Below are 26,987 nucleotides of genomic sequence, written 5' to 3'. Positions count from 1 at the left end.
ATATTTGTTTTCTCTTTATAGCATTATTTTATTGAAAGCGAAAATTTTCAAGCTAGAGAAATAGCATTTTCTCACACTAATATTTTAAGTACTTATTTTTGTATAAATAACTCAGAAATTGTATTTTTTGAGTTATGTTACTTTTGCAACATATTAATGATATATTGAGAATAAGAGAGAATAGTTCAATCAAATGTCAATATAAACGTATGTATTTACACTAGACTTATCTTCATTATCAGAAAAAATAATTTTTTTTTTTCAATTTTTTTCTATGTAGTTTATTTAAAATTTGAGTTTATAAAAAAATTGTATAAATAAGCCAGAAAAATTTGAGAATTTTACATATTGCAGATGGTTTTATAACGGTATAGATCGGCGTATTATTTCTCATTCTTATAATTAATTGAATTTGCTTTTTAAAACTTTTATTAATTTAAAAAATAAAATCTCTTCAACAGACTATTTATATTTAAAAAAAAAAAATTACACCTATAGGCAATGTAATTTTACAGTAATGAAGTTGTAAGCAGTCCGCAATTAATAATAACATTATTAATTTTTTTTACCCTTGCTAATTATTATTAGCAAGAGTAATAATTAATTAGTAACATTACATGGAAAAGTAAAATTGCTATGATAATTGTTGGCAAATTTTATGTCTATGTTATGCAAGAAAACAGTTGCCCAACACAAAAAAATTGTGAGAGTAACATTAGCACAAATGTTATATCTTTTTTTTCTTCTCTTGTTTGAAAATATTAATGAAAAATTTTACGATAAGGTTTATAAAATAACTTTTAACCATATTATTCACCATATAGACTATACGTCAAATTTCAAATTACTCTAGAGCTTCTTTTATTTTTTTTATTTTAATAAATAAATGTTAAGGAATGTATCCTAATATCCTTAAAATATTAACAAAAATCTAATTTTAATATTTCGATTAGTAAATTTTTTAAATGAGGCTCTTTTACTGCTTATACATGTATGTACTAATTTGTATACAAATTACATAATAATATTTTAATTTGATTTTTGTATATACATACATGCACACTTATATTTTTTTTTACATATTTATTTAATTATATTCTAATTATTTTTATATTGTACAATATTTTTTAACAATAATTTTTATATAATAATATTAACGCCATTTATAATAATTTGTTTATAGGTATATAAATTATATATCTATATATGTATATGTATTCATGTACAGTATTTATATATGTATGTATAATGTAATTATACGTCCTTTTTTTTTAAATAACTCAATTAAATTAATTAATTGAATCATTTAACATAAATTTTCTCTTGTTTAAATAATATTATACAAAAAAGAAAATTACAAACAAAAAAAAATTTTTTGTACAAAGTGAAAATCCAATTCTTAAATCCACAAAAAATAAAATACATAAAAATAAATTTTATTTTTTGTGTTTTTGTTATTTTGTTTTTTGCTCATAATTTTTTTTTTTTTTCTTTACGTTTTTCATCAGTACATATAAACTTCAGGAAAATGTCAATAAAACATTAAAATAAAAGTTAACAATGTTATCATTTCTCATATTGCTTTTTTTTTTCTCTCTCAATGTTATCTACCATTATATACATACAAACAAACATATAAATATAATAACTCTCATTTATTTTTGTTCTCTTTATTTTGTTATTATGCAACTATATTTTTTAATACTCATCGTATGTTATGTTTGTAAGAATCTTGTATATGCAAAATATAAAATTATAAAATATCATTCTTATGGTGTAGCTATTTATGAAAATGTGCAGAATATTGTAATTTACATACATACATTGCATGTATATGCATACATATGTATGTATATTTACACATTTCAAGTCTAAAAAAATTTTTTTTTTTGATATCATCATGAAATGAAAAATAATCATAATTTTCTTTTTCCTTTAAATGCTATGCTAGTATCACTTTTTACATACAGGCATAATAATATATGTATATATGTATGTATGATAAATTTGAAACTATACTTACATAATGTGTATATTTTGAAATTCATTTTTTTTTACTGTTTTGTTTTTCCTCTGAATTTTTAAAGTAATGCACTAGTTTATTCGTTTGTTACGACGATTGAGAATTCTCTTATCACTCAAAAATAATGAACATTGGCACATTGCAAATAGTAATAGTATATTAGTAGGAGCAATAGCAGTATAGCAGTAGCATTAACATCAGCTAACAAACTGAAAATTGTTAACTAATTCTCTGTACACATAAATATTAATAGTTGATTTTCTATTTTAATGTATATACATATGTATAAGTATTGATGCAATTATATACAATGTTAATATACGATATACTTTCGTTTATAATTTTAACATGTAACAAAATTTTATGTTATGATAACAGTAGACATATGTATGTATTTAGCTATGAGTTGTTATAATATAATAGTTAGTCCAATTGATGTTGTTGATAGTAGTGATGATAATATTGATGATTTTAATGATGGTTTTATTCATAAAACCATAAAGAATGTTATTTGAAGAAAATATGAAAATGAAAGAAAAAAATGAGAAAAAAAAAATTCAATAACAACACTAACATAAAAGTTTTTCTCATAATATTTTTCTTTTTTACTGTTTTTCTCTTTTTATTTTTGACTTTATTTTTTTTTTTAACATCCCATTTTTTCTTTTTCATTCTCTTTCTTGTAATTTGTTTTTTCTTTCTTTTTGTCGAAATCCCAATGGTGCTAATTAGCGTGTAAGAGATTAATTGCGCTAACTTGGCACAAATTTTTAAAACAAATATTCCTCAGAAAAAAATAAGCAAAAAGAAAAAAAAAAAGAAATAGCAAAATCAAAATAATCAAAAAAAAAAGAATTTTTTTTTTCCAAGTTTTATTCGTAAAATTTCAAATACGATATTGGTATATGTATATTTTAATATTATGAGTGTATGTTGTATGTATGTACATTGTATGAATTATGTTCCACAATATTATTGTATATATGTATGTGGTAAATCTATGTACATAGTTACTATTTATTTTAAAACAAAAATCATTTAAGTTAAAGAATGAGATTTTTGTTTAAAAAAAAATTTTTTTTTTTTGTTAGTTTTATTTGTTTTTTTTTCCTCTTCCTATTTTTTTTTAGTTCCTTCTAAAAATGATGATATGTATATACATGTGTATATGGAATTTTGGAGAATTTTGATATGAGTAAATTCATCATCAAAATCTCTCTCATTCCAGTATAATAATTTTGTTATACTCTAGATATAGACTATTATAATAGTCTAGTTATAATAGTCTATCTATGTATGTAATATAGATTATATCGTAAATTTGGTATTTATTGTGCAGAATAATTGTTATGTAAGTGTATAGTACAGTAATTGACAAGAAAAAATTCAAAATTCAGATTGAAAAGAAATCAATGTGAGAAATTTTATTATATAAATTTTTTTAATTAGTAATAAACATTGCATTCAATTATTTAATTAATTTTTATTACACTACTTAAACTGTTATTTATTATTTGAATCAATTAATATAAAATCTGTTATATTAATTTGTTATTTGATATTAAACCAATGCAAGGTAATTCGTTAATAATTGTTTTAGTAAATCCGATAATTAAGAATATTGAAAATGAGTCAAAATTTTGTTTGTCTGAATAGGTGTCTTGAAAAATGAGTAGATGTCATACCGAAAAAATTGCACTTTAAAATTCGAAATTTGGAAAAAAAAAATTTTTGGAAAATTTCTACCGGCGCTCAAATTTTTTTTTTGTTTTAAAATTTTTTTTTTTGTAAAAAAACTAAAAGTATTAGATAAAAATTTTCGGAAGGCTTGAATTCTATTTTTGTATAATTTTCGAAAAATTTAATTTTTATAATTTATTTTATTTTCTTGTTCTGTTTACTGAGATTATTGAGATGTGTGAAAGCGTAAACAGAATTTTGCTCAGTCCCAAAAGGGTTGATCAACTACCTAATTTTATTTTTAATTCAATTTCTATAACATAAAAATATTCTCTATATGAATTTGAATATGAATTTTCCAAATTCTTTTCTTAATGCTTACAATATACATTTAAAGTTCTAATTTTCATAAAATCCACTCATCGACTTTGTAAGGCAATTTTTTTTTTCTATAAATTGTAAAATATTTACTACAATTTCAATAATTTTTTTTTTGTCACTTACTGTACGTAAGTAGATTCTCATATTATAAATAAACATAAGGATATTTATCACATTAAAAAAGCTTTTGTTTCATTATCTTCTCATTATTGTATTTCTCTCTTACCTCCCCTCCTCCTTTCTTTATAACTCTCCCTAATTTCATGGGAAATTTATTGTTTTTTTTTGTTTTTTTTTTTTTAGAAATTTTAGCATTTTATTTCTAGTATTATAAATTTGCCTAATAACTATATAAAATTTTTTGGAATGAAATATTTACGTAATTTTTTTTTTCATACATAATACTTACATATATACCTTATTGTATATGTTTGTATTACAACAACTATTCTCTAATAATTTTGTAAAAAAAAAAAAATAAGTATAACCATAATTGGATATAATTTTGAATGGAAATATAATGAGAATACATTTGAGAATCATTATTATTTATGTTACTCAAATTCTCAATATTTTATACATTTATAAGTTTACATTGAACATGTTAGCATGTTAAATGTACAATACATTAATTAGTGTATAATAAGTGCACGTGTATGTATAAAATAGAAAATCTCTTGAAATTAGTCTGTCAGTTTAAATATGAAAATTTTAAAATTGATAAATTTTTGTTATGCTTTTTTTTTTGTTATACTTTTGAAATATTTATGAAGTTGAGTTTTTCTGTTGAAAAAGGATATTTTCAAAAATTCTTGTAAATTTTTTTCTTTGTGTTGAATTTTGTTGATTTGCTTTTTTGTTGTTTTTGGAATGAAAGTGAGAATCATTTAAAAAAAAAAATTTTTTTTTTAATGTTGGTTCGTACGTAGGTATGAAAATTTCAAATCATAAAATTTTGTACTATTCCGAATAGGGTGAATTTGTATAGAGGGGAGCATAGAGAGGAAGAGCAAAAAAAAAAAAATAGTGAAACAAAAAACAAAAAAAACGAACTATAATAAAAAAAATTATGTATTTAAAATAGATTTGACATGAAGATGAAACAGATTATTGGAGTACTTAAACAGAAAAAAAAAAAGAAAAGAACAACAAAACAGAAAAAAATCCTCGAAAAAGATAATTTTCTCTTATATATATATATGAGTAATGTGTGTGTACATAAAAGTATATTTGGATTTTCATATAACACATAATTTTCAATATATGTATATGTATATGTTGTGTACATTTGTATGTATTTATCTTGTACATAAAGTAAAAATTGTTTTTTTTTTTATACTTATATGTTTACTTTAAAAATTTTTCACTAGAATAAAGAAAGATTCGTGCGCCGTTTTATTTGTCTTTCAATTTTATTAATTGGAAAAAAAACAGAAGAAAAAGAAAGGGGAAAAAAAGGAATCCAAATAATAAAAACGGAAAAAACCAAGAAATAATTTTAAGCTTAAAAATTTTCAATTGGGTTAACCATCATAATAACACCCCAAATAATTGGTATCCAATAATGAAAAGAGATGGAAAATGAAAATAATTGAATTTAATTTGGGCAATTTTATTTCAATAATTAAAAATTTTATTAGATCATTGATTGTCATAAAATTGAGAGCCTACAATTTACATGATAACTAATTGCAAATCATAATTTTTATAATTTTTAAATTTCAAGATATTTTTTAATAATTTAGTAATGGTAGTGTTTAAATCAAATTTGTAAAATTTTTGTTTTTAAATCGAATTCATGAGTTTTCATTCAAAAATCGTGCATATATGTTAATCCAAAATATTAATTATAATTTCAAATTTACTCTGTTATTACAGTTCTTTAGAATTAAAACAAAATTGAATAGAAAAAATTGATTTTAAGTTAATTAAGTTGAATATTAAGATTTCATATATTAAAAATAAATTATAATTTTTTTTATAATTTTATTCATAATATCGGAAATAATATTCAAAATAATAACAATCAAATTCTGAATTCTGAACATTATATATCTAATATATTGTTAGAAATTTGAATTTTTGAAATAAACGAATATTGCTTGTAACCACAGAATTATTTTTTTGTATTTAAAAGGCAATTACATAATGATTATTGCGATATCATTTAATTTTAAACTTAAAATCGCTTCCATAAGAAAAATTTCTTGATTTCCAAAATGCAATAATACGATATTACTAAACAATTCAGCAATTTACATTTCAACAAGCTGAATTGTATATTAATATCGTATTACTGAATTTCGGAAGTCAAGCGTTCTTATGTCGATTACATTGACTTACTAATACTATAGACTTGGACAATAAAAAGCGAAATATTCATTAAAAAATTAAAATAATCCTAAAAAGTACAATTACCAGAAGATTTCACTAGAAAAGTAAAGTTTTAAATTTATTTGAAAATTTATAAATAAAATAAAAAATTATGTTTATTGAACCGAAATTATTTAGAAACGACTTCATTTCTATATTTAGTAAAATAATGAAAAAAAAAAAAAATAGCCGTTAATGACCTTTGAGAACCTCTACATATTCTCCTTTTTTTTTCAAATTCTAAATTTTATGTATATTAATCCTTTCTTTATTTTTTAACGACCTACAATATACAAAGTATGTCGTTTATAAATATAATAAATTGAATCTATTAACGATATAAAAAAAGTAGTATAACATTCAAATTATGTCAAATATTTTTTTTTTTCATTTTTGAATACCTTGATGAATATTAATTGAATATGCCATATATGTACTTTAAAAATCAAAAAAAATCATTTAAAATAAATATGAATATGAAAAAAACAAATTAATAATAAAAAAAATTAAAAGGATATTTTAAAAAATGAACGCAAAATTTTATTCGATGCAAAAATGATCAACAGAAGAACCTATACAATTGAATACAATTGAGTACAAATACAAAATTTCAGTAATAAAAAAAAAAAGAGTAAAAAAATATTTTTGTCCCATGATCTTAAAGGTCAACCTGTGCAAATGAATAATAAGATTTTTTTTTTATTATTATTGTTATTTTAATAACATAAAAGTGAATTTCGCTCTTTTTAAATTTAAATTTTGTTAAAACTTGTTTTTTTTTCTAAAATTTTAAACACAAAACCAGAAGAAAACAAAAATATTCTTAAAAAAAAAAAAATAAGAAAATAATGAACAATTGGTCAAATTTTATTTGACGATAAAAAAAAAATGAAAATGACCATTGACCAGATTTTTTTATTTTTTTCAAGGAGGAATAAAATATAAAAAATTACCAAAAGAGAAAAAGAATAAAAAATCAAAATGCACATGACCTTTGCACCTTATACACATTTTTTACCCTTACACCCTTAATAATAATAAAAATAAAAACGCACTGAATTTTTTTTTTTTTCTAAATTTATCTCTTTGATCCTTCTTTATTGTTATCATTTAAACTGGTTTTCTTATCCAAATATCATATTATAAGGATAACGTATTTGAGAATTGCAATTTCTTGTTTTATTTATTTTATTTTTGTTTTTCTTCTTGCTTTTAAGTATAGGTAAAGTTTTGTTGAAGGGGAATTTTTGTTATTTTGTTTTTTTTTTTTTGTAAAGAACTTGATTTTTTTTAACGGCTAAAATATTAAAAGAAAGAACAACAAATTAAAAATTTTATTATATGAAAATGAAAGGGATGAGAAAAAAAATTCTCATATATTCTAAATATATTCTATTCTAGTATAAAAAAAATTTAAAAGAGAAAATAAACAAAATGCATTCTATGAAAAAGGAAAAGAGTCTCTCTCTTTTCCTTTGCGAGATACGAAAATAAGAGAACGTAAAATAAAATGATAAAATGCTATTTTTATTATGTACTCTCTCTTTTTTACTATACTATTAGAATAAATTTTTCTCTTAATTTTGTTCTTCTTATAAAAGAGAAGAATAATTGTTCTCTGAATTGTTTTGTGGTTCTTTTCATTTGTTGTTTAGTCCTAACACATTTTATTGTTTTAAAAGAGCATTTTTTTTTGTAATTGCTATTAAAAACTAAAAATTCTGATTGAAAAAAGTTCTTATTTTTTATATTAATTAAAATAGTGTGAAAAAATATAATAATAAAAAATAATTTTAAAATTTTTATTTAATATTTTTTTTTTTTTCTTCTTCACTCCTAGAAGGAGCATAGGGCTAGTGCATCATATCATGCCCTAGTTTCATAGCGTCATAGAATTAACTATAGGTAGATGACTATAGCCTGCCGTATTTATTTAATATTAATAAATTTTAATTTTATTAAAAATTTAATATTAATAAATTTTAAAAATTACTTTTATATTATTTGTACTTTGGCGGTACTTTGAATTTCAATTATACAATTCAAAAAATTAAAATTTTTATATAAAAATCAGAATTTTTAAAATAATCAACAGCAAATTTTAATTCTTAAATGAACAAATCTTTTAAAAATTAATTTGTTAATATTAGAATTACTACATTTGATATGTGAATATTTTCTTAGGATTGAGGCATTGCTCTCAAATCTTAAGAGCTGCATTTTCACAAAAAAAAAAATTCTGTCTTCTTATAATCTATCTTAATATTTCTAGAAATGTTCCAATTAAAAATGATTTCTTTCAATTAAACTAAAATCTAATCAAGAATGAGTTCATAAAATCGCTACGGAAAATATTAATAACAAAAATTGATATTCAGTTTACAAGAACCCCTGTAAATATGCAATTTTTTTAAATATATACAATTTTTTATAAATCACATTTTTTGAAAATGATTTGAAATTAATTAAAATGGAAAAATAAAAAAAATTAAAAATTTTATTTCTTAATCAATTTAAAAATTAATTAAAAAATATATATATGTATATATTTTTTTGAAAAACAAATTAATTAGAAAAATACTTAATTAAATTAAATAAGCATCATTTCAAAAATTAAATTATCATATTTTCGAAATCAATTTGAAAAATTATTAAGAATTTATTTCTAAATTCTTTGAAAGAATTCATATTTTATGCATGTTATTTATGTTTAACGTAATTAATTATAAGTGTAAATTATTTTATTTATTAAAAAAGTAAATTTTTTTTTTATATTTCTTATAATTAAATTTGATTTTTAATAAAAAAGTACCTACCTATAGTCTTTACTTAATTTAGTAATTAATTTAATGTTATTTTCAAAACATATTTCTATGCTCTAGGTTGAAATTTGAACAAAAATCCTGTTCCCGTTTCTCGTTCTCTCTCTTTCCCTTTTTCTTTCCCTCTCTCCCTCTCTATTCTTTCTATTTCTGTGTATTTATTTTTCTCTTATTTATTTTGTAATATTCATTCATGAATCTTTTAATCCATTTTTCTATATATACACACATGTATATGTATGTAAAACAGTTTATATACCTAAAATAAATAATGAAAATATAATATAAAAATAAAAGGAAGAAATCGCGTTTTTAATCTTGAAAATAGATTCATTAAAAATTCTCTTTGGTTTTCAGGAAAAAAAAAATATTTCATATTTTTTAATCTTTTTAGTATTTATTAAATTTTTCAATTTTTATATAAAATGTAAAAGAAATAAGGAGAAAATTTTGTTTTTTTTTTTTCTCGAACTACCCATTCTAAATCAATTTTCATAATTTAATATACTTGTTTAATTGTATGTGTATGAAATTGTTTTTGAAAATAATTTTAAAACTCCACCAGTTCTTTGTAAAATTTAAAAGTACCCGCCGCAACAACGTCAGGAAACAAAAGAAATCCACTTTATTTGAAACTAGAAATCAATAAATTTTTTATTAAAAAATTTGAAGTATCTAGGTATACATACATAGGCTTTAATATTAATTCATCACTGAAAATATTAAAATTATTGAATAAATTTAAAAATTTTTTAATCTCATATTGTTCATGTAGAGAAAATTCTAAAAATAAAATTGTTTAAGTAGAAAAAAAACTTGTTGAATTCAACCATGATTGTAAAGAGTGAAGAGATTAAAGTATAAAGAAATGAAAACCAAAATTTGTAACATATGTACAAATGTAAATATGATTGTAATAATGTAACAATCATGTTTTATTCTATTGTAATATTGTTCTTATACATTTTACATTAAATTTACTTCAACAAAAAAATTTTTTTTTAATTCAAATATTAAATATAATGCATTTTTAATATTTATAACAAAATATAAAATTCATATACAAAACGAGTTTTTGAGAAAAATTAAATTTTTCTGAATCATACATAATGTTTTTCCAGGTTCTTGAAAATGAATAAGAATAAAACCGAAACAGTTCTTTGATTAGACCGAAAACCGAAACCAGCTCTCTGTCGACTCATATTGTTTTAAAAAAAATATTTGTCATGTTATTTAAATATGCTTATAAGCAAACTAAAAAATTCTTATGAATGTTAAATAAAATTGAAAATGTGTAGGTATACAAAATTCGAAATAGTAAATCGAAAATTATTTGCCTGTTAAAAAAAATTTAAACTAAACTAAACTGAGAAATTGGGAATTTAAGTTCAAATTAGCTAGAATTATATTGCTCTAGATAAATTTTAAATTGCTCAAACAGACAATTTTGATAATTACGGGTATTATCGAAAATTTTTTCTGTTTTTAATTGAAAATATTCAATTTTGGTATTGAATCTTATCAAGTAATCTTAATCAAGAATTTAGTTAGTTAATTAATTATTTATGAAACATTATACTATAAGAATCATGAATCGGTAAAGTTTTCTTTTAAGTTTCCTCATATAATTTTGAAAATTTTTATTATAAAAAAATTTTATACTATAGGTACAAATATAAAATATAAATAAATAGTTCGGTATATAACAGATTTATAATTTCAATATTAAAAATCTGTTATATTATTTAATTTAAATTAATATTTAAGAGAATAATAATATAGAAAAATTCTTGGAATTCATTGACTTAAATAAATATAATATAATAATTAAAAAAAAAAATAAAATGTTAGAATTAAAAAAAATTATTATGAAATTTAAAAAAAAAAAAAAAATTATTTTTATTTATAATTACTTTATGTCTGTAATATTTACATTGATAATATGTGGATCAAGTGCTATTATAAATTTTATTCATTTTTAATGTTCATTACTCGTCCTCTCAACATTTCCTTCTCCTCATCATATTCTCACAATTGCATTCATTCACTCACTCTCTTTTATAATAATAAATAATAATCTGATTTTTATTTTTATCATTTCTCTCTTATTCATTTAATCTCAATATTTATAATAATAAAGAACTTATTTCTTATATCTCTTTACCGTTATTCTTCTATATATTTTTTTTTTTTTGCAAAATTTATTTTTACGCATTTTTAAATTGTTTATAAACTTTTATTATTATCCTTTCGTTACCTTTCAAAATGTTTTATTATATTTATTTTTTATTTTATTATGTTTTAATTTTTAATTTTTGTTTTTTCTTTCATGGATATTAGAATATAACGCTTTTTTAGAATATTATTATTAAAATCGTTTAGTACCGTTAAGTGCCACTTTACTCTTTATGTTGTATAAGTATTATATACAAAAGAGTTTTTATATATTTAAATATATAAAATAAAAGCAAGAGAGAATGAAACAGTGATATAGTGTAAGAGGAAGGTAAAAGAGAGAGAAGAAGAAGAGCTTGGAGGGGGGGAGGGAGAGAGAGAGAAAATTCCATAGTGGTTTTCTTTTTTTTATTATTTATAATAATTTATTCTTTTATTTGAAAAAAAAAAAAAAATGAGGAATGAAGCAGCAAAGAGAAGAGATCAGACTGAAAAATTATTTTTTTTATACATTCACATTGCTATTGTGTATATGCTTATGGATATATGTATATTTTAAAATGTACATTTATATATTTTATAAAATTATGTGCTTTATGTAATTTGTAGTGAATGAATGGGTATAAGAAAAAAAAATTGTTAAGTAACAGTTTTCCTCTTTTTCCTTTATCATTTTTCTGTTTTATATGCGATGAACGAGCAAAGAGGAAGAGAAGAGTAAAAACCAACAAGAAAAATTAAACAAACAATATAACGGTATACTCGTAATTCTTTCGTGGTTTTTTCTTTGTAAAAAAAAAATTTTTTTTTCATTTTCCATTTTTCTTATTCTTCTTATTTTTGTTTTTTTTTTTTATTTTGGTTGTAAGTACATTTTTATTTGTTTCACCCTCAAGTCAGTTAATTAGCTAATTTTAAGGTGAATTATTAATGAGAAGGACATATTATAAAAAATGATAACGAAAAGAAAAGAGAAGAAAAATCAAAAGAGAGAAAAAAAATTAGAAATATTTTTTAATTTAATTTTCAATTCCATATTATTATTTTAATATTCTTGTGTAACAAGAATTTATTTTAATTTTGCATAAATACATTTTGTTCCGTACCCTTTTTGATTGCCCTCCTCTTCATTCCATTTACATAATATCAAATTTGGTTTGAAAACAAAAACCTAGGTCTGACAATCTTAAGAGAATTTTATTATTTTATATTCATATGTATATGTGTATGTATACGTTATTCCAATGGAACTGTTCTAATTCATATAATAATATGGTAATCGTAATTTTTTTTTTTGATCTAATAGAATTTTAAAATAATTGTTTAATTTTTAATTTAATTTTTAACAATTATTTATTCTATTGTTATACAATTCACAAAAGATATTTTGTGAATAGAAAAAAAAAAGAATAAAATAAAACAAAAAGGTCTATATATTTTCGGTATCCATTTATTCTTTAAATTTTGTATAAAATTTAAGTTTTTGTTCCAATTGCAATTTGGTTTAATTTCATTATACGTTTATATATAGAAAGATTATATTTTTAATACAAGTTAAAACCTGTTATAGCTTTGGAGTTGTTAGAATGAATACAATTAACTTAATTTTTAATTTGATATTTTAGGACAAATTTTAGAGATTTTGGGAGCGGAACCCCAACATCTTTTCAATAAGTAAGCACTTAATACCTTATATACGTATAACAGTTATAATGTTACAATACCTTATAGAAACATAAACTTATAGTTTTTATTTAAAATAAAATTCAAAGCAATTAAGAAATTATGAGAAAATAATTTTTTGCATTTATATTATACAAATTTCGGACAGTTTATAATATATATGAAATAAAATTGAATAAAATGGAATTTGTATAATATTATAATTTTAAATTATAAGCGAAATCGTATAATTTAGTGGGGCTTAAGATAAAAAACAAAGAATATTTGCCGGTATTAGATTCAATTAATAAGACTTTTATTCAAAGCTAATAAATGTAAATGTCCGTTTAAGCCTGATATATAATAGACAATATTGTATGTACTAGAATGTTCTGTTATAACGACATCTATTGACCGTATAGCATACCTCATAACGATATAGTATAGTATATATATGTATATGTTTTTATGTATTTGTGTTCTATACCACATTGAGAGAAAATTTTTAAAATTTCTCTTTGAATTAAAAAAAATATTTTTATATAATTTATTGCTATTCATTTAATTAATAATATTATATATTGTTTTATATTAATATTTAAAATGACAATATAATCATTTATAATATTAAATAAAATTCTTAATCAGTTATTATTCTTGAACAATAATTTTCAAATGATTTTTTATTTTTTACAATTTTTAAATATTATTGTTATACAATTTGTACAATTAATTCAGTACGCAATTATAACATTATTTATAATTTCTATAATGGTCTAAAAATTATAATATATTTAAAGTAAATTGATATTATTATATTCAATATATTATGCTTGTATGTGTGAATATGCTTAAATATGACACTTTAACACCCATATTATTTATTTTATTAAATTTATTTCTAATGAAATGTGACTATATGCATATATAATAGATAATAAAATCAAATCATAATTATATAATATTATAATATTAAATCGAAAACCTAAATTATTTCATTTGAATATTTAAAAAAAATTCAATTTTATTTTTTATACATACATATATACTAATATAAAATATAATACCTCTAATACTATCAATTATTATATATTTAAGTAAATATTAGAAAATTAAGTTAATTTTCTAATAATTATTTAATTTACTTTACAAATAATTGGTAACACATTATATTTCAATATTTCTAAATATGTATACAGTAAAACTTTGTCTTTGAGAAAATATGAAAAGCAAAGCTGCTAGAAATTAATTTGGTAAACAGCACTCTATTGTTAGAATAAAATGTATAAAATTATTTTTAAATGAAAAATATTTTGTTTCGAATGTTGAAAATATTTTATGAATATTCAGTAAAAATTGCATGAATTGAAATAATTTTAAATAAAATTTCAATTGAAATTTGACATTTATATTTGAAATGTCAAATATATAACATAATGTTAGATTATTCGAGATATATAACATTATTAATTGTGTGCTGATTGGAGAATTTTTAGCATTTTATTTTTTTATTTGGGATATTAAACACTGAAATTTTTCTATCAAATTTGAGCAATTATACAAGTTAAACTGTTATAAATTTTTTTTTTGAATTGTGCTGTTATATTTAGAGCATATATTCAGATTCTACTGTTCATTCTCTATTTGTATTTATAATTTCAATCAAATATCCATTTAATCAACAGTTTTTTTTTATTCATTCGTTGAATTTACACATTTATGCACACTTATATAAATTACAAAATTATATAAAATCCTTACATTTTATCCTTATAATTTATTCCTTAATTTAAAAAAAAAAAAAAAACAAAAAAAAACAAGAATAACAGAATTAAATCCAAAATGAAAAAAAGAAAAAATTGACATATTTATGCTTATCAAATATTAAAATCTATTTAGCTCAAATATTCTGTAATGACATTCATTTATACATATGTACATAATATACGTAAATAACATGTTGGTAAACCAAATATAACATAAAATTTTCAGAATTCAAACGTACTTGTATAATATGTAAAAAACAACAAACAAAACAAAAACAGCAGCAGAAAAATATGATTTGAATATGTCAGGATATAACAATTAAATTGAATAAAAATGTTTACAACAGCAATAAAAATAAAAATTAGTATATAGCGGTAATTATATTTTTAATATGGTGGGAATTTTACAAAATTTACAAAATCGAAATTTATTTTTTCTCTTATTATTATTATTTATTATAAAATAATATTACAATTTACTGTTCATATTCGTATATATACATATGTATGTATAGTATATTATACAAAATAAATGCTGACATAATATACAAGAATATAATGAAGGACCTCAAATTATATATATTCAATGTATATGAATGTGTATAACAGTTCTATATATAGGAATTATCATGGCTAATATACAAGAGATTTTTAAATTAAAATATTAACATTTTTGTCAATAATATCAACCATATTATAATAACATTATTATCTATATATACATATATATATATCTATATATACATATATATACCATTTCACATGTATTTATATACCATTTTACATATTCTGTTGAAAAAAACGTGAATAATCAATTTTTATATTTACCATAATATTTTAGTTTATCGCATAAGCAATTTTACATACACATTATACAAAATATAATATGTATATTGTATGCATGTTCACATTATTATGATAATTTTATGGTATTAACTTGTTGTATAACAAAATTGTTATATTCAACTTTTATATACAAATGCAGGAATATTTGTGTTATGAATGACATATATGTATATAAAAATAATATTCATACTATATTCTGTTTTATAAGCAATTTAACATTAAATGAGTATTTAAATAAGAGAATAACATTAAATTGTTGAACTTGAATTAACCTGCTAAAATTAATATAAGAATTGGAGGCTCATTTATTAGAAATTCGAATAAAGTCCAAGTAGTGAGAAAATTCTTAAAAATTATGGTAAAGTGACTGGTCTGGCTTTCTGTTTTGGAGGTAAATAACATGCTATAAAATATGTGGCAAGTATTTTTGGTATACGGAATTGAATTGATTTAATTTTGAAAAGACAATTCACTTTTTAAATATAACTAATTTACCATTGATTCGAACCAATTATACTCTCTTAAGTCGAGTTTAATATAACTATATTATCATTTTGTGGTGAATATCATAGAAAATTCTCATATTCCATTATCTCATTTTTCGTAAAACAGGAAAAAAAAAATCGAATAGCCGAATAATTTTTTTTTTTGTTTTATAATAAATAATTTTCTCTCTATTTCAATGTATAATACTGTTATATTATTATTTATTTTTTAATTTAATTCACCCTCTCTTTGTTTTTGTAAAAAATTGAGTACATATAGATATATATTATGATTTACTATGGGAGTTTTATAAAATATGTATATATAAGGTAAATAAACTCTTATATTGTTATATATATATCAATATATATAATATATATATATGTGTATATATGTATAAGCACAATAATGTAATGTACTTAGTTGTAATTTTCAATTGGGAACTTGTTGTTTACATAATATGTCCTTTTTTTCTTCCTCTTTTTTATATTATTTTGTAAATATATATATATATATATTCTTATATTATTTACATTTCGTATTTTATCCATTTAATAAAATGTATGCACCATTTACCATTAAAAATTACTAAAAAAAAAATCCTTGTTCTTTCATATTAACGTTGTTATTTTGGTTATTTTTTTTTTTTATATGTACCCACTGTCATACTAAAAATTTTTTGTGATTATTATTTACACATCAAAATTTTTATTTTTTTAATTCATTATTATTATTATTTGATAATGGGTTTTATGATTTCAATTGATTAGATTGAAAAAAAAAAAACAAAAATGTCGGAAAGTAAAACAAAAAAATAAAAATGTAAAAATTAAAATTATGTTTTATTAATTTTTGTTATTGTATTATATTAAATGTACAATAGTATAACAGAATGAATTATACGATTGAAATCGATTATAAACATTAATATTGAGCGAAATTTGAGCGAATTATAAAATATTGAAATAATTCTTGTAAATAATTTTAAAATTTTAATAAAACTTTCAAACTAATTTACTTCAAATAAGTAATTCTAATAAATAAATAAAATTTTAATTCGTACAGTTTCTATTTATTTTTGACATATTTTCGCTGTCAAATGTTTGATTATTTGTCAATGATCAAATTTGAATTGAATGAATTTCGATCATTAAATTTTTTTTTTTTTTTTGAGTCTCATGGAATTTTTCGAAAATATTTTACAAAAAATCAGAATTATAATGATATTCGAAAATTCTCCTACATTGTATCTACTCATTATGTATGTATATGTGCGGCGAAAATTTTATAATCTTCAAAATGTTTCGGGCTGTTTTTTTTTGTGTAAACTGAGTTTGACATTATACATTTTTAATAAAATCTGATTTGAGAAAATCACTGCTGTCACGGCACTTGTTATTTTTTTTTTTTGATTGAATTTGTTGTGAATGAAATCTGTTCGATATAACTGAGTTGTAATGTTTTTGTTATATTTACATAACCATTTTTAAAATGTATTTGTACATTTCATTTTTTTTTTTTTAATATTATGATCTTTACTAATTGCTATTTGTCAATACAAAATCAGCAATTTCTATTAAAAATATTTATTTATTCATTTTTATTTATTGTTTTTTTTTTTTTTTTTTTATAATGTAAATAATAATTTTTCAAGTGCATACCTTAAAATTTAATTAATTTAATGATGATTAGAGAGCATATGTATGTATATGTATATGATGGTTATATATAGTTTAATATTTATTATTTGATTTTACTTTATAGTATTTTTTATTTTATATACTTATTGAAAATTAATGGTGTCAAAATATTTGTAAAGACATAACCCTTTTTCTATTAAAAAATTTGTTATATTTAATGTTAAAAATATATAAGTGTGTACTTCAATTTAAAATATGTCATATAATTGAATTTATTTCTTTACTATATATATTTTAGCTACTTACCTTCTAAAAATTAAATTGAGATGAAAAAATTTATTTTATTAATTTTATTTTTAATATTCTCTCTTTTTTTTTTCTTTTAATTTTACATTGTAAAGGTATGTTACGTTTGTTATGTTTGAAAGGTGTATGGAAGGAGACTAAATATATTTTCTTATGTTTTAATATATAATCACTGTTATATTTCTCATTTTATATTTTTAATTTCTCTTATACATTATTATTGTTTTATATACGGTTGAGAGTTTAATGACTTAATTAAATTTGAAAAATTGTAATTAAAATTTTGAATAGTTTTCAACATAATATACTTATATCTTACAAAATATAGAGAAGGAGAAAATAAATTAATATTAGAGAAGAGAGAAGAGAATATTGTACTTGAGAGTTGAAAGTACTTTTTAAGTAATAAGAAAGTTTTTGTGATGAATATAAGTGCGAAATTACGAATGAAGTAAAAATAATTTTATTGTGAAAAAATAAACAGGCGGGGAAAACAATGACAATAATAAATTCTCTTTTAAAAATTCTAATGTTCGTTCAAATGTCGAACTTTAGAATTGAATAATTGAAAAATTATTAATTGCACTAATTTTATATGAAGATTCTTTTTTTCAATTTTTAGCACTTTTCCAAAAATTTTTTTGAAAAAAGTGCTTATTAGTTTCACTCTGTCCGTCCGTCCGTCCGTCCGTCCGTCCGTCCGTCCGTCCGTCCGTCCGTCCGTCCGTCTGTCCGTGTGTCTGTTTACAAAACTTCTACACCTTTGAAGATAGAAAGCTGAAATTTAATACGTACATAGATCTTCACTAGAAACTTATTTCCGTAGAACAAAATTTTTACCTATCTCCCCCCCTCTAGAAGTTATACCCCCCCAAAACCCTAAAAATGGCCTTTTTTAAATATTTGTTGCAATGAAACCATAAGCATTTTTGAAATTTTGCAAACGCAGAAAGGCAGTGGCTTGCTTCCCCTTGCGCGGTATACTATAGTTTAACTTAAGAAAAACAAAATGGCCGCTCAAATTTACCGTTATTTAAAGTCCTTTTTTTCCAAATTTTTGATGTCGTTTTTCTTCTAGACCCCAGACTGTAGAAGCTTGAAATTTTAGGAGCTTTTAGATATTAATAAATAGTTCATTTTGTTCGAAGAAAATTTTTTTCCATCTCCACCCCCTCTCAAGTTATCACCTCTTGAAATTCGTAAAATTTGAATTTTTGACACCTTATATTTCCGAAACCGCAAGCTTTTCCAAATTTTTATAAACGCAAAAAGCTAATGGTAAATTCCGTGAAATTAAAAAATATAATTATTTTTCTTAACTCACACAATTAAACCTTCAAATCGAGCATTATGTTAACCCCTTTTTATATTAGTTTTTGCTTTATTTCAAAGACTGCATATATGCGTCATCCTAAAAATATGCAATCCTAGAAATAGTTTTGTATATGAATGAAAATAATTTTAATAGTGTGATAGCTATACATAGACTGTATTTAAAAGCAGAATTTTCACTTGTTGAAGGGAAAAGTGCTACAATACAAACCATTGGTTTGACCCAACTTTATTTATACAACGCTTTATAAGTTTTATTTCAACTCATTCCGTTGTGGTTGTCACTTTGCAGTAATGGTGATCGAAAAAGAATATATTTTTTTCAGTGTTTCTCTGTATATTCATACTCTATTTGGGAGAGAAGGAATGCTATACTGTCTGGAAGAGATTGATATAGATGTACTAAAAGAAATGTATTTTAGGGAGATCCTGAGATATAATTAAACAAATAATGATTATTAATTTCTGTGAGAGGGAGGCAACTACGAGTATCACAACGGAACGGAATCTCTTTATCAAAAAATATAAATCATTATTATTTTTTCAATAATTTGTTACATTTCGACATCAGCTGTAAAATATAATCACAATATTTATAATTTTTTACTATTGTGAATATTTCAATGATTTCATATTTTGATTCCATTTCATATGTACTCGTACTCATATATTTCATTTTTTAGTTACATTTTACCTATGTTATCATTTTGTTTATTGAAAAAAAAAAAACAAAATTTAAGATTTTTTTTTTTTTAAGAGTTTTCAAAAATATATTAATTTTATTATAAAATCCAATCATCATCTATTGAGTAAATATTTAAAAATAAAAACAAAGAAAAAAAGAAAAAAAAAAATAAGGAAACCAAAACAAATAAAATAGACAAGATGTGTGTATAAGGAGGAAAAAAAAATTGAAAAATAAATTTTTTTTTATATATAAAAAAAAAAGTTTTATAGGAAATATTTCTACAAAAAAAAAAGCAAAAAAAATTCAATTGATTTGATTGATTTTCAGAAGAATTCACTTAAATATAGTAACAATTTATTTACTCTTTTTCATATTTTGTTTTAAAAAAACAAAAAAATAAAATATGAGTAACTTTACTAACGATTGTATTCCATTTTTATATTACAATAATAATAATATTTTTTCGAAATTAATAAAATATTTATAATTTTATATTTTGTGCAGGTTTTTAATTAAAATTAATTTTAAATTTGAATTTAAGAATTCAAGAATTTTTTCAATAGATCAATTTAAAATTTTCATTAAAATTACTGTTATACATCGATATAAAAACACCATTCTGTAAAATTTTATACAATAATGAAACCAAAAAAAAAAAAAAAAAAAAACACTATTGAAAAAATCTTTTGTAAAATTATAAAATTCCCATGAGATTAGTTTTCTCATCTCCCCCTTTTATTTATAGTCAATTTATTAAATCATCATTTTAATAAACGAAATACTTTATGGTTGTATAAATTGTGTTGTGTAAACGCATTTTAAATATTTTATGATATTGTATAGTTTATAAAAAAAAAATAATGTTATTCTTATAAAAGGTCTTTCAAAATTGTATACATAATTGTGGAAAAAACATTTTCGCTTTTATTGAATATATAGAACGAAGAATACCGTGATAAATTGTAAGGTTATTTAATATTTTTGTTTATTTTGAATAAGCACAAGTAGGTGTATGTGTAGGCTACACGGGGGGTGTTCTACTCTAATGGAAGAAATTCTTATTACGAATTGTCAAATTGTAAAATATCATATTTTTGTCAAATTAATAATTGATTTAATGTATAATTAATTAGAGAATTCTAAATTTGTAATATATTTAATTAAATTCAGTAAGCGTATGCTCGTAAATGGCATTTAAGAGTATAATTGTAAAATGGTATTGTAAAAAAACTGTCATTTTGTATATATGCAAACAGATATATACAATTATGTTATTCTGTTTCCACTCCGACTAACGAAACATTGTAATTTTGTAAATCCAACTAAGGAAACTTAAATTATCTAAAATTATCCCATTAAATATTAACAAATAAACCGATAGTTTCTTATATATATATATATGTACATACATATATTTTTTATTTCTATAGAATATTAAGACCCGCTAATTATTATCTTAAGCGTCTTACGGTTCAAGTACATAAAATAAATATTTAGATATTAGAAAACGCAAAAAATATCTATTAACTACAGGCAAAGAATGTCTTAACTGTAATAATAGAAAATAATGGAAAAACGCATTTATATACAGGGGCCAATACAAATGCGAATAGGTGTGAAACAGTTCAACTCTTTTACTGCCCTATGTACGAAGAAATTTAATAAAAATTTTAAATTTTTTTTATAGTTAATACTGGATAATCCTTTATGTACTTACTAATATACTATATAAATTATAATTTAAATATTGGTCAAAAACCATTTATAAATCAACTAAACAAAAAATCATGAACAAGAGAAGAGAAGAGAAAAAGAAGTAATGTTTTTACTTGATGTGTGTGTATGTATGTATGAATTATATAATATAGAACTTTTCCTTTTGTACTTACTCTCCTTGTTTTTTTTTATTTTAAGAAAACGCGAATTCTCTTTGACTTCTTCTGATATTCTTTTCCTTAAGGATTGTTTACTTAAAATCCCATTTATTGAATTAAAAAAAAAGAAATTTTTTTTTCTTTTCTTTATTTTTTTTATGAATATCCATACATACATACATATATATTTTTCTTTTCTGGTTTCTGGTACGTACATTTGGGTATTCTTTACTTTTCCTCTAGCATCAATTTCATTGTGAATGTACGTTATGTATGTATAAATAAAATGTAAACAGGGAAAACTGTTAAGAAATATTCCTTTTTTTTTCTCTTTTTCTTTTAAAATTTTAGTACTTTGAATAATTTTTCTTTCCCGCATTTTTAACAAAATAAGAAACAAAAAAAAAAAAAAAAACAGAAATTTTTTAAAAAAAAAATAATATAAAAAATTTGTTAATATTTAAAAATTCTCAATAAAATTCTCAATTCAATAAAATATTTAAATAATATTTTTTATGAAAGAAGAATAAATCAAACCCAAAATAATAAAAAGAAAAATAAGAGAAAAATAAAATTTGAAAATCTTTCTCGTAAAGCCAATTGATTTTATAGAAATTAAAAAAAGAAGAGAGAGACAAATAAAATAGAATAATGAAAAGAGACAAAAACGAGAAAAAAAATTTTTTTTGATTTAATTGTATTTTTATTTTAAAATATCGAACAATAAAATTTTGATTAAAAATTTTTTTCTGAATGTTTGTGTTTAACTTTATTTAACGATCTCTTTTGAGTAGCCTTTGATTGTTAAATTGATATTTAAAAAAAAAATTTTTTGTCTCTTATTTTTTCATTTCCTTTAAAATATTAGCAGAGAATAATGTATATGACATCTTTTGTTTACAATTATAGTCAAATAGAATATTTAGAGTAAGAGAAATTTAATTTAAGATGAGATTGCGAGAATTTTAAATATAATTAAAAATAAAAATAACATTTAAAATATAATATTTTAACAGCAATGAATTATTATTTATCGTAATGAATTTAAAAATAAATTTAAAATAAATTTTGTTGCAAAATGAATTCAAAATAAATTTTGTTGCAAAATGAATTTTTGTTTTTTTTGGAATTTGATATTTTTAAATAAAATATAATAATAAGCTTATATATGATAAACAATATAAAGGAATTTAACTGCGTTGAACAATAATTTATCAAAAATGAATTCATAATATAATTTATTCTGAAATGAATTATTTTAGTATTGTATAAAACGAGAAAAATTTATAATTTTTTTCTCACAAATTCCCACTTCATATAAAAATTAATAAAATTTACCTTAAATTTAATATTTTATAAAAGTAATTCATAAATTCCATTAAAATTTTTAAAGTACATAAAAAGCATATAAATTCGCACAAAAAAAAAAAAAAAAATAAAAAAATCAAATAATTTTTAACTGACAAATTTACACATAGACGTAGCAGAGAAAAGGACGAGTTTCTAATTTTTTTTTGCGTTTTTTACTACATGTACTCTCTGTTCTATTTCTTCTATTTTTTTCCCCTTTTGTATTTTTATTTTTTTTTTTTTGAAAAATTGCAAAGCTGAGGAGAAAAAAAAAAATAAAATGTACTTGTTTTTTATTTGAATATCATTAAAAATTTAAAAATTTTTTAAGTAGAAAAAGTAATAAAGGAAAGTAAAAAAAATTCTACTTGGAAAGGACATTTTAAATGTTAATATTTTTTTCTACTCTCTCCCTATTTATTTCAACCGAATTAGTATTTATTTTATTATTCCCTTTTAATTAAATTTTTTTTTTGTTTTACATTTAACCCGTTAATTGAAATAGTTCCTTATTTAAACTGAATATTTTTTACGATTTTATTTTTTTTTTTTTGTTTTGGATTTTGTTGGCTCTGTTGGTTTCTATATAAAGAAAATCGTTTGTAATTTAGATATTAATTTTAGTATGTATGTAAACAAATTTCATTCTCTAGAAAAATTAAATTAGAATGTCAAGTTTTATGAAATGTTTGTGTCTTCTTTAATGTAAATATGATGATGTCTTAAAATAATATGTGTACATTTCGAATACATCGTGTGGTTATTGATTTAAATAAAATGGATACTTGAGGAATTTTCTTATTTTAAAGGGGAAAATAATAAATAAAACTCCTCTAGATTTGGATTTAATTTAAAAAAAGATATTGGGATTTTTTTTAGAATTTTGTCTCTATTTTCGAAAATACATACATATGTGAGATACATTGATTAAGTTTCCTTCACAAAATGTAAAATCAGGCATAGGTAAAATTCGAATTTGAAAAAAAAAACATTCTTCTTAGAAAAAAAATTCGAAATCAATAATTCAATTTTTGATTGTCTCCTCATTCCATCAGTTTTATTTTTTAATTTGTGTGTACGTCATAAAAATGAATATTTGGTTTAAAAAATGACTCTGCAAACCTTTGTGCTTTAAAATATTTTATAATTCAATTAAAACATTTAATTAAATTAATAAATTAATTAAAATATTTTTTTTTTTATTTTCAGATAAATTACATTCATGTTTCGTTTGCAAAATGGATGCTTGTCCACGTACACGTCCATTAAAGAAAGGACGTGGTCAACAATATGGTATTTCAGATGATATAATACCATTGGGTGCACGTGTATGTAATTCTTGTCAATGTAAATCAGTTCGAAGCCGTTATCCGAATTGTCCATTACCAACATGTCCAAATTCAAAGGAACGTGCTAAACGTTTACATAATATACCAGCAAGATTATTTGATGCACCAGCTGAAATTCGTGAACCTATATTACAAGAATTTAAAATTGCACGAACAACAACAAGATGTTGTTCAGCATGTTTAATGAGAATACGACGTAAATTAGATCCACATATTAATTTATCAGAAGATCGTCAGACATTAACGGATGGTGATGAATCTGATTTAAGTACATCATCATGTGATGAACGTGATGTTGCTAGCAGTGATACTGCTTCAGTTGAAAGTCCAAATAATCCAATACGGCAAAATGTTCTATTATCAAAAGATGATCTTTCTAATAATTGTAATAGAAATAGAATTTCACATCATGTTACCGGAATTGGTATTGGTAATAATAATAAATCAATTGATGATAGATTATTACCACCATTAGGTCATGCACCACGTAAACAAAAAACACAAGAAGAATATGATAGTTCTGCAACTGAAACTGCAGATGAAGAAAATGAAAATTCTCCAGCTGCTATTCAAAATGGACCAAGATCTGATCAACAATTAAATGTTCGTGATTTTGTGTTCAATGTTATAGAATTTACATTAAAAACTGGTGGACCTAAACCTAACGCACGACCAAATTTAATTGAAGGTCGAAATACTGGTAGTGGTAGCAGTAATAGCAGTAACAACAGTAATAGTAGTAATAACGGTAATACTGATGTTCAATTTGTTGGTGAATTCCGGAATGATGGTCCTATTGTCGGAAATCGACATCAACCAAATCTTTTAATGTCAAATAATATGAATACTGCCAATTCTGGTGCAACGCTTCAGCCAATTACACAAAATCGACAGCATTCTGGATCACAAAATGAAAATTTGGCTACATTATCTATTGTTAATTCTCATGCACACATACCACCAACACAACAACAAATAATACAGCAACATCAACATGGAATATCTGCCACAATTACACCAGTAAAAGTTCCAATTGATATTCGTGAAAAGGATGAAACACTTTATAATGTTCGCAACCCGGATCCAGAACCTCAAACTTTAGATTTGAGCATTAAGAAACATTCAAAAGATATACCATTACACAACGTTCCACCTGCTTCTTCAAGAATTCCATCGCATCAACAAAGTTCAGGTGTATCTGCTATGCCAATTTACCGTTCTGAACAAGGTCAGGTGTCAGGTATGTAGACTAATATATTACTTAATTTATGGTTATTTTCAATAAAAAATTACTTTACAGCCATCCAACAATCTGGACCGCCAGGCCAGCAGAGCTCTGCCTATTTAGGTTATCATCATCCTTCTCAAAGTAGTGATTTAAATCGTACTCCAAAATCCCCGTCAGTATATGTGTCACAGGTACCTGTGAATATTTCACAATCAGGTCAGCCTTTATCTAGGCAACAACAACAGGGTCCGCCTATGCAGCAACATCAGCAACTTACGATACAACAACAACAACAGCAGCAAAACAAAACCAAACTATCACAACAAAAATTGAGTCCCAAAATACATCCACATCAACAATCTCCTAGCCCTAATCAAATAATGGTTGGGGCACCAAAAGGATCAATAACTCACGGAACTCCAATTGTTCCTCAACAACAACAAATTTTAGTTCAGGGATCCACTACTGTAAGTCCTCGATTTGAAGGCATCATGAGACAGACCCCACCATCTGGGCCTCCTGATGTAACTAAATTGGGTTCAATAACTCAAGGAACTCCTGTTCATTTACCTTCACATCATATGCAAGATAAACAACGTGTATTTGATTATTATAAGAATAATAGACAAAGTCCTGCCCAACAGTCTTCTCAAGCACCTCAGCCTCAGCAAACATCCGGACCTCCTCCGCCAACCCAACCACCAAATTCAAATGTTGGGGCACCTAATTTTGGTGGTTCACCGTATGGAAGATCAGCCTACGGTTTAGAATCACAACCTCAATTAAGTACGAGACAAATAGTGATGCATGATTACATGACCTCACAACAAATGCATGGTCAACAAAGAAGTGTCGGACGTGGTGATAAGGAATCTCCTTCACCAAGAAGCTCTGGAAGCATGTCTGGTTCCTCCGCTTCAATTTATTATTCAGAAAAGGATCGAAGCAGGGCTGATTATCTTAGCCGAACATCACCAGCTGAACATGTTAACAGGTAAGAAAATTA

The 26,987-nt window shown here is 22.0% G+C and overlaps 1 protein-coding gene across 1 annotated transcript in view; it reads left to right on the top strand.

Moving 5' to 3' along the window:
- The window catches only part of LOC129616958 (extracellular matrix-binding protein ebh), a 61,487-nt gene that overhangs the window by 30,783 nt on the left and 3,717 nt on the right, over window positions 1–26,987 (top strand). The window contains exons 5-6 of the mRNA XM_055532433.1: window positions 24,614–25,993; window positions 26,054–26,975. Of these exons, the coding sequence (XP_055388408.1) occupies window positions 24,614–25,993; window positions 26,054–26,975 (2,302 nt within the window). The remainder of the gene's footprint in view (window positions 1–24,613; window positions 25,994–26,053; window positions 26,976–26,987) is intronic.

The sequence above is a fragment of the Condylostylus longicornis genome, unplaced genomic scaffold, assembly GCF_029603195.1.
Source record: "Condylostylus longicornis isolate FDR11 unplaced genomic scaffold, ASM2960319v2 ptg000006l, whole genome shotgun sequence".
NCBI classification, from domain to species: Eukaryota; Metazoa; Arthropoda; class Insecta; order Diptera; family Dolichopodidae; genus Condylostylus; species Condylostylus longicornis.
Note: the sequence above shows the minus strand (reverse complement) of the source record. Positions and strands in the feature narration are given on the sequence as shown.